The sequence below is a fragment of the Sceloporus undulatus genome, chromosome 1 (genome assembly GCF_019175285.1).
Source record: "Sceloporus undulatus isolate JIND9_A2432 ecotype Alabama chromosome 1, SceUnd_v1.1, whole genome shotgun sequence".
NCBI classification, from domain to species: Eukaryota; Metazoa; Chordata; class Lepidosauria; order Squamata; family Phrynosomatidae; genus Sceloporus; species Sceloporus undulatus.
In genome coordinates, this window is record NC_056522.1 from 269,308,350 (window position 1) to 269,320,609 (window position 12,260).

At 42.4% G+C, this 12,260-nt stretch overlaps 1 protein-coding gene across 1 annotated transcript in view; it reads left to right on the forward strand.

Annotated features, from left to right (window-relative positions):
- The first annotated feature begins 541 nt into the window (after positions 1-541).
- Positions 542-12,260, forward strand: part of CD81 (CD81 molecule) — a 103,916-nt gene continuing 92,197 nt past the window's right edge. The window contains exon 1 of the mRNA XM_042467400.1: positions 542-760. Within this exon, the coding sequence (XP_042323334.1) occupies positions 695-760 (66 nt within the window). The 5' untranslated portion in view covers positions 542-694. The remainder of the gene's footprint in view (positions 761-12,260) is intronic.

Genomic DNA, 12,260 nt, shown 5'->3' on the forward strand with positions numbered 1-12,260 from the left:
GGCAGGGAACCGTCCAATTAAAAAGATTGCATGTACAGCACTGTGTAAATTTACAGTGCTTCATAAATAAAAGTTAATAATAATAATAATAATAATAATCATACACACACACACACACTGTCACACACATACACCTTCTCTGTCACACCCACACACAAAACACACTCACTCTCTCACACACTCACCCACACACACACATACTGTTACACACACCTTCTCTCATACACCTCTCTCTCTCACACACACACACACACTCACTCACTCACCCTCTCTCACATACACACAACCTCTCACACACAGAACACACTCACTGTGAGACACACAGACTCTCTCACACATGCATATATAACATCAACATCATCAACAACAATAACATTCTCTCTCTCAGATACACACAACCAATAGCCATCCCCGGCAGTGAGTGGGATTGTGTGTGTCGCCTGCCTGTAGGCGGCGGTGCTTTTCTTCTCTCCATCCTCTCCTCCTCTTCTCTCTGGGAGGAGGAGGAGGAGGAGGAGGAGGGCGGGGAAATAGCGGGGGAAGGCGAAGGAGGCGAAGGGGGAGACGAGGAGGAGGCTGCTGCTGCCTGTGTCTCTCTGTGTCTCTCTCTGCGTCCATCCTCCCCGGAGCCCTCTCTCTCTCCTGCAAAGAGTCCCCTCGGAGCCCACCAGGCCAGAGATCCTCGGAGCCAGCCATGGGAGTGGAAGGCTGCACCAAGTGCATCAAATACCTCCTCTTCGTCTTCAATTTCGTCTTCTGGGTGAGTCAGCCCCCCCCTCTCTGTGTGTCTTTTTATGGGGTGCTTGCCCAGGGATGGATGGGGGCACAGCGAGGAGGAGAGGGCGCCTGCCTGGGCAAGAGAAGGTCCATTTTGGGCCTCACTAAAAGCCCCTTTCTCAGGACCTGTCCTCCAGGCCAGACTTCTGCCCAGGAGGAAGCCCAAGATGTCCTCCATTTGGAGCCTCTCTAAGACCTCCTTTCCCGGACCTGTCCTCCATCCAGCCTTCTTGTCCAGAAGGAATCTCAAAATGTCCTCCCTTTGGGTCATCACTAAGAAGCATGCATGAGTGGTTTGATTTTTGTCAGGTCCTCTCTTTTACTGGAATGTCCTCCATTTTACCATGCCTTGTCCTCTCCTTTGCTGGGATGAGGAGGACACACTTGGGCACCCTGAGCTGTCCACCTTTCCCAGGACCTGTCCTCCATTTCAGCCTTCTGACCAGGAAGAATCCCCCTCGAAAAAAACCTCCTCCATTTTGGGCATCACCAAGAAGCATGCGTTTGCATGAGTGTGTTGAGCTTTGATTTTGGAAGGTCCTCCATTTTTCTTTCATGTCCTCCTTTCTGGTGAGGACATGTCTGCTCACCCTGGAGCCACAGGATCATCCATCATTTTCCCACCCAAACAACGAAGACTGGAAAGCCCTGGAGCCTCTCCTTCCCGCCCAAGAAGAAGAGGAGAAGGAGGAGGAGGAGGAGGAGGAGGAGGAGGCAGGGTGCTCAGGCTCAGAGGTCCCCCCCAGGACCTGCCCTCCATTTCAGCCTTCTGTCCAGGAGGAATTCCCAAATGTCCTCTCTTTGGAGCATCACTAAGAAGCATGACTTTAACATTTATATGAATGTGGTTTGTTCCCGCTTTTATATGCTGTCAGGTCCTCAATTTTTCTGTGATGTCCTCCATTTTGCACCGCCTTGCCCTCTTTTGCGGTGAGGACGCATGTGTTCACCCTGCTGTGCCACCTTCCCACCTGGCACTCTGGTCTCCCTTTGCGCTCAGGAGAGGAATGGCACCCTCTGCCCCCAAAGCCCAAATCCCTGCCTGGGATGAAATGGGTGCTGGGGTCAGAGGGCACCCTTCCTTGCACACACAGATGTTATTAAATCCTGTTTTTACATAGGAACCGTGGTCATGAGAAGGAAGGGAAAAGGGAGAACTGGACACCTTCTTGGAAAATCCATCTCCTTCCAAGCCACCACTTTATCTTTCCTTTAAAACAGTCGTTGGGTGGGGAGGGAGGGAGACAAAGAGGAAAACACAAATATTGTGTAGAAAGTTTTGTCTGGCTCTCTGTGTTTTTCTTTCCCCCAAGTTCGACTTCAGCTTTAAAGTTAGCAGGAAGGATTTTGGCCCTGGGAACAAAAACCGTTTCTTTGGCTGCTTTAAGGCAGAGAAACACTCTTGTGATTTGTTGTCACCTCTCTGGAAGAACACATTTGAATGTTCAAAACAGTATTTTTATCTAGTATTTTGACAGGATTTTACTCCAGAATATATTCTAGAGTAAAATAGGATTTTAATTCTAGATTAAAATTGTTTTTATTCGAGAATCTACATCTAGAATAGGAGTTTAATTTAGAATCTTATTCTAAAGTATGGTTTTAGTCTAGAATCTAAATCTAAAACATGACTTTAATCTCGAATGTATTTCTGCCCTAGAAATTACTCATGTACCAGGAGGAAGCATGTTTTTTCTTTCTGGTAAAACAACTGTTTTTTTAGGGTTTGGGATGTTTTGTTTGTTTGGGCAGAAACTTTAGTGTGATACGAAGTTGTTGAAGGTGTTGGGTTTCCCCCCCAAAGCAAATTGGCTAAAAATTAATCCACTATATATTTTTTCTGTTAATAAATGCTGAAGAGTGCTGTGCATCTTAGCCTGGGAACCAAGACAGCTTTTTTGGGAGGGGGAGTGTGATTGGGTGTGGAAGAAGGAACTAAAAATATTGGTGAGAAAGAAGGATGTTTTAAAATGGATGACTCTGGCAGTGTTTTTCAGACTGCCTCTCATGATCTCATCTTTCCTTCTTGGTTGGTTGGAGAATGTTGCACCAACCACACCCCAGGTCTCAGAAGAACTTGGGGTTGAGTTCCTGTGGCTTGGAGCGGAAAAAGAATTTGGAGTTTGCAAAATGATATTTTAGGAGCCTTAGAGGTTGAGTTGCGCAGATTTCAGTATTCCAGTTTTCTTGCTTTGGAACACAACAAAAACAAAGGAAAGGGTATTGTTGCACACAGGGGAGGTCATGTCACAGAGGTGTTAGTCTCTGGGGCCCAAATTTCTGGCAACTGCTAACTGAATCTCTTTGGGACATTTATCTGGATTCTGACTTGTGTCTGAAAAATATTTCTGTGTGGATACTTAGGAAGGTCTCCACCATCATAGATTCATTCCACTGGGGTCTCCTGGCTTTGAAAAACATTTTCCTCCATTAGCTTGAAGGAAGGTTGCCAAACCAGGGTGATGAATGTCATGACTGCAAAGGAGGAGAAGGCACCGTAAAATGTAGGACATTTAAGAAAGATGTAGGATATTACAAAATCAAAGCTAAAAACACTCATATAAATATAAATTCAGGCATTTTAGTCATGCTGAAAATGGAAGACATTTGGGAATTCCTACCTGATACAAGGTTGAAATGTAAGACATGTCCTGGGAGTGGAAGATGTCTGGTCACCCTGTGCCAAAACCAGTTGCTATGTTCACCATATTTAATGCCCTGTAGCAATACTGCTGCTCATAAGCTACAACCAGCCAGCGAGGCCACCTGTTGAATGGCATAATCCAGTACACCAAATGATAAACAACTTTGAGTTGTGGTGGAGCAAAGAAACTAATCTCCCTATCTCTGCTCTGTGAGACCACTCTGTCCCATTTTAACTCCTCTAGTGAGGAGAGATTTAGATGTAAAGAACATAGTCCTTTGTGCTTGCTTCCTCTTCCATGCTGTTTGCCTAAGTATTTGCTGTGCAATCCTAACCCAAAAATGCATTATCTATAGAGGGCTAACGTTGGGCACAAGCCTCTTGTGCCAGCAGAAGTGCTTTTCTGCCACCACAGGCTTTTTCTGTTGCTGGTCTCAAAGATCTGCCAACAGAGTCATCTCCTGGCAAGTCTGCCATGCTGGCTAAGATCTTATGGGAGAAGGATGGGGCAGGGAAGGAGCCAAGTTAAAGTAGTTCAAAACCACCTCCAGTTCATCATGCAGACACAGTTTTAAGTCAGGGTGAAGGGAATACTGATTATTGCCCTTAAATCCCTAGGCTGCGAAGGGGTTTGCATTCTGTAGGGTCAGCTCAGGTGACCCTTCGTCATTTAGGACTGTGCTCTTAAACTGCAGTCCCACCCCCACCCCCTCTACTTTATTCAAATTACTCAACACTTTATTTGCTTCAGTCTTCTCAGGAAAGGCAAAGGGTGCTCACCCAGAGGATCATGGAGCAGGGGAATTTCAGCACAGAATAAGTAAAGAGATAGTACAGGAATACCTGGTTAATTTAAATGGATATAAGTCTCCAGGACCAGATGAACTACACCCAAGGGTGTAGAACTGGCAAATGTAATATCAGAGCCATTGGCTATAATCTTTGAGAACTTGTGGAGAACAGGATGAGTCCCAGCAGACTGGAGGAGGGCAAACATTGTCCCCCATCTTCAAAAAGGGGAAAAAACAGGATCCCAACAATTATCGTCCAGTTAGTCTGACATCAATACCAGGAAAGATTCTGGAGCAGATCATTAAACAGAGAGTCTGTGAACATCTAGAAAGCAATGCCATAATCACAAAGAGTCAACACGGGTTTCAGAGAAACAAGTCATTGCCAGACAAATCTGATCTCTTTTTGATAAAATTACCAGCTTGTTAGATGAAGGGAATGCTGTGGATACTGTATAGTATATCTTGATTTCAGTAAGGCCTTTGACAAGGTTCCCCATGACATTCATGCAAACAAGCTGTTAAAATGTGGGCTAGATAACGTAACTGTTACATGGATTTGTAATTAGTTGACCGGCTGAACCCAAAAGGTGCTCAACAATGGCTTCTTTTCATCGTTGAGAGAAGTGACAAGTGAGGTGCCACAGGGTTCTGTCCTGGGCCCAGTGCTATTCAACATCTTTATGGAAGACAGAATTAGGGGCATACTTATGAAATTTGCAGATGGCACCAAATTAGGAGGAGTAGCTAACACCCCAGAGGACAGGATCAAACTTCAAAAAGACCTGAATAGACTAGAAAGCTGGGTCAGATGAAATTCAACATGGAGAAATATAATGTACTGCATTTAGGACAAAAAAACGAAATGCACAGATATAGGATAGGGGACACCTGGCTGAACGAGACTACATGTGAAAGGGATCTAGGAGTCCAAGTAGACCACAAGTTTAACATGAGTCAACAGTGTAATGCAGCAGCTAAAAAGGCCAATGCAATTTTAGGCTGAATCAATAAAAGTATAGTGTCTAGATCAAGAGAATGAATAGTGCCACAGTATTCTGCTTTGGTCAGGCCCGACCTGGAATTCTGTGTCAAGATTTGGGCACCACAATTCAAAAAGGACATTGAGAAACTGGAGCATGTCCAAAGGAGGGCGACAAAAATGGTGAAGGGTCTGGAAACCATGTCCTATGAGGAATGACTTAGGGAGCTGGGGATGTTTAGCTTGGAGAAGAGAAGGTTAAGAGGTGATATGATAGCCCTGTTTAAATACTTGAAGGGGTGTTGAATTGAGGAGGGAGCTAACTTGTTTTCCGCTGCTCCAGAGACTAGGACCCAGAGCAATGAATGCAAGCTACAGGAAAAGAGATTCCACCTCAACATTAGGAGGAACTGCCTGACAGTAAGGGCTGTTCAAAAGTGGAACAAACTCCCTTGGTTAGTGGTGGAGTCTCCTTCCATGGAAGTCTTTAAGCAGAGGCTGGATGGCCATCTGTTGGGGATTCCTTGATTGTGAGTTCCTGCATGACAGGGGGTTGGACTGGATGGCCCTTGTGGTCTCTTCCAACTCTACGATTCTATGATTCTACAATTTGCCCTCCTTATCCATGAATTTTTTATACACGAATTCAAGCATCCACGGCTTGAAAATATTCAAAAAAAGTATAAATTTGAAGTATCAAACCTTGATTTTCCCATTTTATATAAGGGACATCATTTTGCTATGCCATTGTATTTAATGGGACTTGAGAAACACAGATTTTGTTATTCATGGGGATTCCTGGAACTAAACCCCAGCGGACAACAAGGGACCACTGTACTTGGTCTCAGTGGTGTAGTGTTTTGAGTGTTGGACTATGACCCTGGAGATCAGGTTTCAATTCCCTGCTCAAACATAAAACCCCACTGACTAACCTTGGATAAATCACACTCTCTCAGGCTCAGAAGATGGCAGTGGAAACCCCCCTCTAAAGAAACTTGCCAAGAAAACACTATGATAGAATCATCTTAGAGCTGCCATAACTCAACAATGCCTTGGAAGCATATGACAACAGCAACAAAACATGATTAGGGTTGTGCTGTTCATATGTATGTCGTGCTGAGCTGCCTGGTCATTCAAAGAAGTAAGGAGGTAGTCATTTTATCTTGATGAATAGAAAGATAGAACAAGGTTTTGTGTCTGCTTTTGTGCCATTCTTCTAGAAATGATTTGACTTCCCAGCTTTGATTGTTTTGCTGTGTTATCTAAACTGGCCATCTGATTCAGATTCCTGCTGCTGTAATCCCATAGTCTCTTCCTTATATTATGAGTAGGTCAAGATTTAGATATCTGGTGTAGATCTGCTTTTAATTCTGGTTCTACAAATTGGGCTGGGTTGTCTGCAGTGAAGGGATAAAAATCCACAGAAAATTATCTGTTGTTGTTGTGTGCCTTCAAGTCATTCCAACTTACTTATTGTGTTACTGGTTTTTATCTATTTTTATGATGTGTTTGTAACTGGTTTTAATTCTGTGTAAACCGCTTTGATCTTTTGGAAAAGCGGCATATAAATAAAATTTATTATTATTATTATTATTATTATTATTATTATTACTACTACTACTACTACTACTACTACTGCAACCCAAAGGTGACCCTATCACAGGGTTTTCTTGGCATGATTTGTTCAGAGGAGGATTGCCATTGCCTTCCCCTGAAGTTGAGAACATATGACATGCCCAAGGAGTTTCATGGCTGAGTGGAGATTCAAACCCCAGTCTCTAAAGCATTAAAATATAGAATTATCTACACTTTAAAAGTCACACATGTAATATGCTTTGAAATGGAAGCAGGCAACTTGTGGCTCTCCGGTTGTTGTCGGATTGCAGCTCCAGTCATCCTTCACTATTGGCTATGTCATCTAGAGCTCACTGGTGGTACAGCCAAATGACATCTGGAGGACCACCAGTTACGTGCCCATGTTTTAAAAATTACATAGTTATAGTGGCTTCCACCATCACTTTTTTTTCAGTCCCAACCACTCTTTATCGAAAGGTTGTTTACAAAGACCTACTTTGCTGCCTAAGAATGTATTGCTTAGTGAATTCCTGGTGATATATAAATGTGTATTTCACTGCACTGTCCAATATTGGATGTATTTGAATTTGTAAATATTTGGATTGCTTGCTTTTAATCCTGTTACTTTGAGCTGAATTGTTATACTTCAAATCCTTTTCGTATAAATACTGTGAATATTGCCCAGTGATTCAGAGGGATTTAAAGGATACTTTTCTAGATCATGGTGGCACATGAAGTTAATTTGGTGTACATACCTTATGTTTCTGACTGTGAGGAGTTTCTAAATGCAAATCAGCTATTGCTCACCCATGTAATACCTGTTGACCATTCCTGAATATATGATTGTACAGAAAAGTGCAATATATGACATATTCCAAGCAGAATGTGACATTGTATGTCTGTACTTCCAAATTGTAGGGTAGGACAGGATGCATGACACATCCATTTTCATACCCTCTAGATATCCTGCCAGCAACATTTGCATGTTATTAATAATAACTCTTAGTTGCATATATGAGAATACAGGCTTATACATGTGAAGAAGGATATGTTCCCTTTATTGGAGTGTTCTTCAAACTCCTTTGTGTGCTTGCTAAGCAGTCCAGTGCATGTTTGAGACCAAGCTTCTGAGCAGAGCTTTTCTGGACTACAACTGCCAGTATCCCCTAGCCATGGAATCCTGGGAGCTGTAGTTCCAAACCGGTAATTTTTTCAAGTTCTAGGGCTTTCATGTCCATCATCTATAAGGTTTTTTGGGGGGGGGGTCTTTCAGGCTATGAGGCCATGTTCTAGAATTGTTTATTCCTGACGTTTTGCCAACAGCTGTGATTGGCATCTTCAGAGAATGTAGGCATGGAAGAGAGTGGGGTATATATACTGTTGGTTGAGAGAAAGCGATTTACATGTTAATCTGTATATTGTTCTGTTGTTGAATGACAAGACCTCAGGATGTCTAGTTACTTAATGATCCATTATCTTCTGGGGGGAAAAACCCCTCACCCTGGATGATTTTATTTGCAAAACGTCAGGAATAAACTCTTCTAGAGCACAGCCTCATAGCCCCCAAAACCCGCCAGAAACTATTTTCAAATTCTGTTTCACACTATGCAAAAAAAAAACAACCCTGGAATAAGTCCACTTTTTAATTCAGTATATTTATGATGGAAACAATTAGAGAAATTCTAAAATAGTGTCTAAAATTAAATGAACATATAATTAGCTAGCTAAAACTTTATGTAACTCATCAAAGGAATGTGCAGGTAAGGGAAATGCCTTGGTCCTGGGGCTGAGTAGAATTATTAGGACAATCTTGCCTCTTTGCCAGCCTCACAAAGATCAAGGGAAGTTTCTTTCACAAGGGGAAATAATCCCTACAAGGGATGGGCAGCTCTCAGAGAGAGAAATTCAAGCCAATAACTCAGTACCCTGGATATATCAGATTATATATCCTCCAGGTGACATCTGCAGTACCTAGTTAACATAAGGTGGAGTCATGGGGAGCGTCCTTCTGTAGAGATGCAGAATTTTTATTGCCTGTAGCTATCTGGGCATGTTCTTTGATCAGAGACATTTTTAGAAAAGATGGGCAAGAAATGAGATCCACTGTGGTGTGCCACTACTTACAGAGTTCTTATCTGTGCAGTCCTACATTTGGAGATGGAAGAGAAAGAATGCATATGCATGCGTGGGTGAGGAGAAAGAAAGGGAACAAACTTCCATTCATGAAGCAACCGTTTTGGAAACTCAGTTTTCCTCTGATTGGTGGGGGGAGGGATTCACTGTGACAAGGTTTTAGTGCAGGAAGTTGTTGGACTGCAATACCCATCAGTCCAACTAAGGTTTCCCTGATAGTGGATAATATGGATGGTGTAAGGGTAGTTAGAAATCTCCTGAAGGGATAATTCCTATCACAATCAACATGTGAACATTTGCAAACAGATGGGAAAGGGAGTAAAGAGTGGAGGCTGGAAAAAAAGGGGGGGAGGGAGGACATGTTATGCTGTTGAGAAGAAGGGAGTGAGTCTCTGAGAGCTTCCAGACCTATTTGAGTTTGACTAAAAGTATGAAATACTGTATATTATAATTTCAGATAATTTCATTAACAATACTTTACCACAATGAACAGGAAAGCACAACATCTGTTCCTCCTCTCTACTCAACCACCTGAAATCCGTTCTCTTTCTTTCCTTATCTAGAGAGCCTTTTATTATCTTTTGTTCATAGCTTCCTATTGCTGTAGTAGGATATCATGATTAAAGGTGAAAAGTTCTGTGGAAATGCTGGAATGATCAGTAGGAGCTCCTGCACAGCCCACTTGTTCATGTCAGCCTATTGTGTCTTTGTTGTAAGAGCTCATTGCAGCCCCTCAGACAGAGTTAGACTGATCAGCCCTATCCAGCACAACCAGTAGTGAGGAACGATGGGAGTTGCAGTCTGACAAATGATTCCCACCCCTGCTCAAGAAAAAAGGTCTTGTACTAAAGGCAACACTGCTATTGATGGGAGAGTCCTCTTTCTGTTTTCTCATCTCTCTTAAGTTCACTCTTAGACTAAGAACATAACAAAGTTTTACTCATAATGTGAAAGTTTATCATTGCATACTTGCAGCTGGGTTTAGGAACTGACACAATTGGGAACAAAGTTTTTTGTTTCAGGTGATACAAGCACTCTCACAGCATTGTTCACCATCAGCTAGGTTGGCAAGGGCTGCTCGGATTTGCAGTCCAACAACATCTTGAAGACCATGTGATTCCCTCCCCTGATTTTACACATGGAATCATTGAGTTGTCATTTGATGCCATAGTCATTCAGTGATGAAGAAGCATGGGTGACTCAGAGACAAATAGAATGAGAATTGGAACTCTGATTGGGAAGCAGAGATGGCTCCCAGTATTTGGCTGTTTGAGACAGACAAAATCTGCACCACAGTTTAATATACAGAAGCCAAGTGGATCTACAGTTAAATATTCCTTTCATTGTGATGGAGGGAGAGCCCTCTGCTGCATCTGAGGACAGCAGGCTAGCTCAGTGGGATGCAAGGTAGCAAATTCATTTTCCCTCTACCAACATATTGCTTCTACTTTCCTCACCCCGGTGTTGACTAGCTGAAGACATTCTCTCACTCTGAAAGTTACCCTGATGTGAAGGCTGTTAGCCCCATGTAGTATCTCTTTATGAAAGATGGTTTGGTTTCTGTTAATTTATGATTTTTTCCCCATGTACCTGAAAAATAGACATTGGGTCATGATTCTTTGTGAAAATAACAACAATGAAAGGTGGGCTTTTGCCTAAAAAATGGTAGTCGGTTGGTGGTGATGGCTTCTGCAATGTTTTAAAGCGTTCTCAGAAATGGCATCCCCTGGAACTCAATGGGAACGCGAGTGGAACGCCCGGTGGCAAAGGCGGCGTTCCAGTGTGCAGTAAAATGGGGTTCTTGGCTGCCTCGCGTCCCCGTCACGTTCCATGCGTGCCTGCGCGTGGGCACGTTAGAATGCACTGGGGAACGTTTTAACCCTGGTGCGATAAACTTCTTAGTGCTGGAGTCTCAGATAGTCTTTTACAAAAACAAAGTGACTAGGACACATACACTAACTACACTGGTGTGTGTCATCATTATCTCATTGACCTCTCATTATTTATCACTACATTTTCCATCTGCACAAGTGTGAGCACCACAGAACAGATCTGATTGATACAGAGTGGAGCTTTGAGTTTCAGCCTAGGTCAGCCAAGTTATATCTTTAATTGAAATGACTGTGATTATTGCACAGTATTCTTTGAGATGGCTAGAGGAGGCATTTAAGAGAGCACTTAAGACAGAGGTTTTCTGGCAAACTTACCTACCTGACCTTGTATAAGAGATCCCCCATCCCCTGATTGTAGTATAACTCTATTGTACTGCCACTTGTTGATGAGTTAGTTTTAATATTAATTGTTATTCTATTTTATCGATGTGTTTTATGTATATTTTAGCGAACTGTAATCCTGCCTCGATCCATCTGGGAGAGGCGGGAAAATATAAATAATTTATATTAATATTATAATTATTATTATTGAGTTGACACATATACTCAGAGCCTGTTCATATAGAGCAGCTTTCCCTAGATTGTGTGTTGGAACATTTCACTATTTCCCCATGAGGAGAAAAATTAGTGAATCTCTATATATGGAACATAATAGAGAAAGGCACTGAGCATTAGGCTGATCCTCAGTTTCCACTTCTCATAATATTTCTTGAGGATTGTACAGACCTGAAGGAAATATATAGTGCCTTTCTCTGAGAATGGAAAGAACTTGTAAGCCAGTCACAGAACTGCTGTGGAGGAAAAAGTGTATGCATTCCAAGAAGCAATGGAATGTGTACTCTGCCTTATACGTCCAGAATGTGGTCCAGCATGTTTTTTATATATATATTTTAAAGGGGGGGCAGAATAAATAAAAATTACCCTAATAGAATTGCCAATTAAGCATCCTTTATGTATGTTTTTTTGTTAACACATATCTTAAGCCTGTACTGTAGATGGAAAAAGCAACAGAAAACAAGGGACACTATGCAGCAAGGCAATGATGTGGTAAAATCGTGGTCTGGAAGTTCCCTTAGTCTTGTGAAATGTGTGTTGCATGCATGGTTTGTGAAGCATATAGTTAGAGGAACCATATGGACCGGAAGCCTACCCTGCACAGTATGATTGGTCTCATAACAGTGCATAGGGCAGGGTTGAATGAAAGTATGTGCATAACAAGTGGACCAGTGGGATTATTTTGTGGGCTGTTAGCACTTAACAGAATTATTTGCCAGGCTGGCAGAAATGGAAGCTGGAAAGTATTATGAGACATGTTTTCTGTCCTACAATCCAAACCATAGGATATTGATCAAAAGTGGCCCCCAAATACTTCATACCCTTTTGGGTAAACTGAAGTTTTTGAGAACCAGAAGGATTCTCAGGACTGACGCCAGAGTGACTTGTTAGTATGTAAAGCTGTGTGCTGC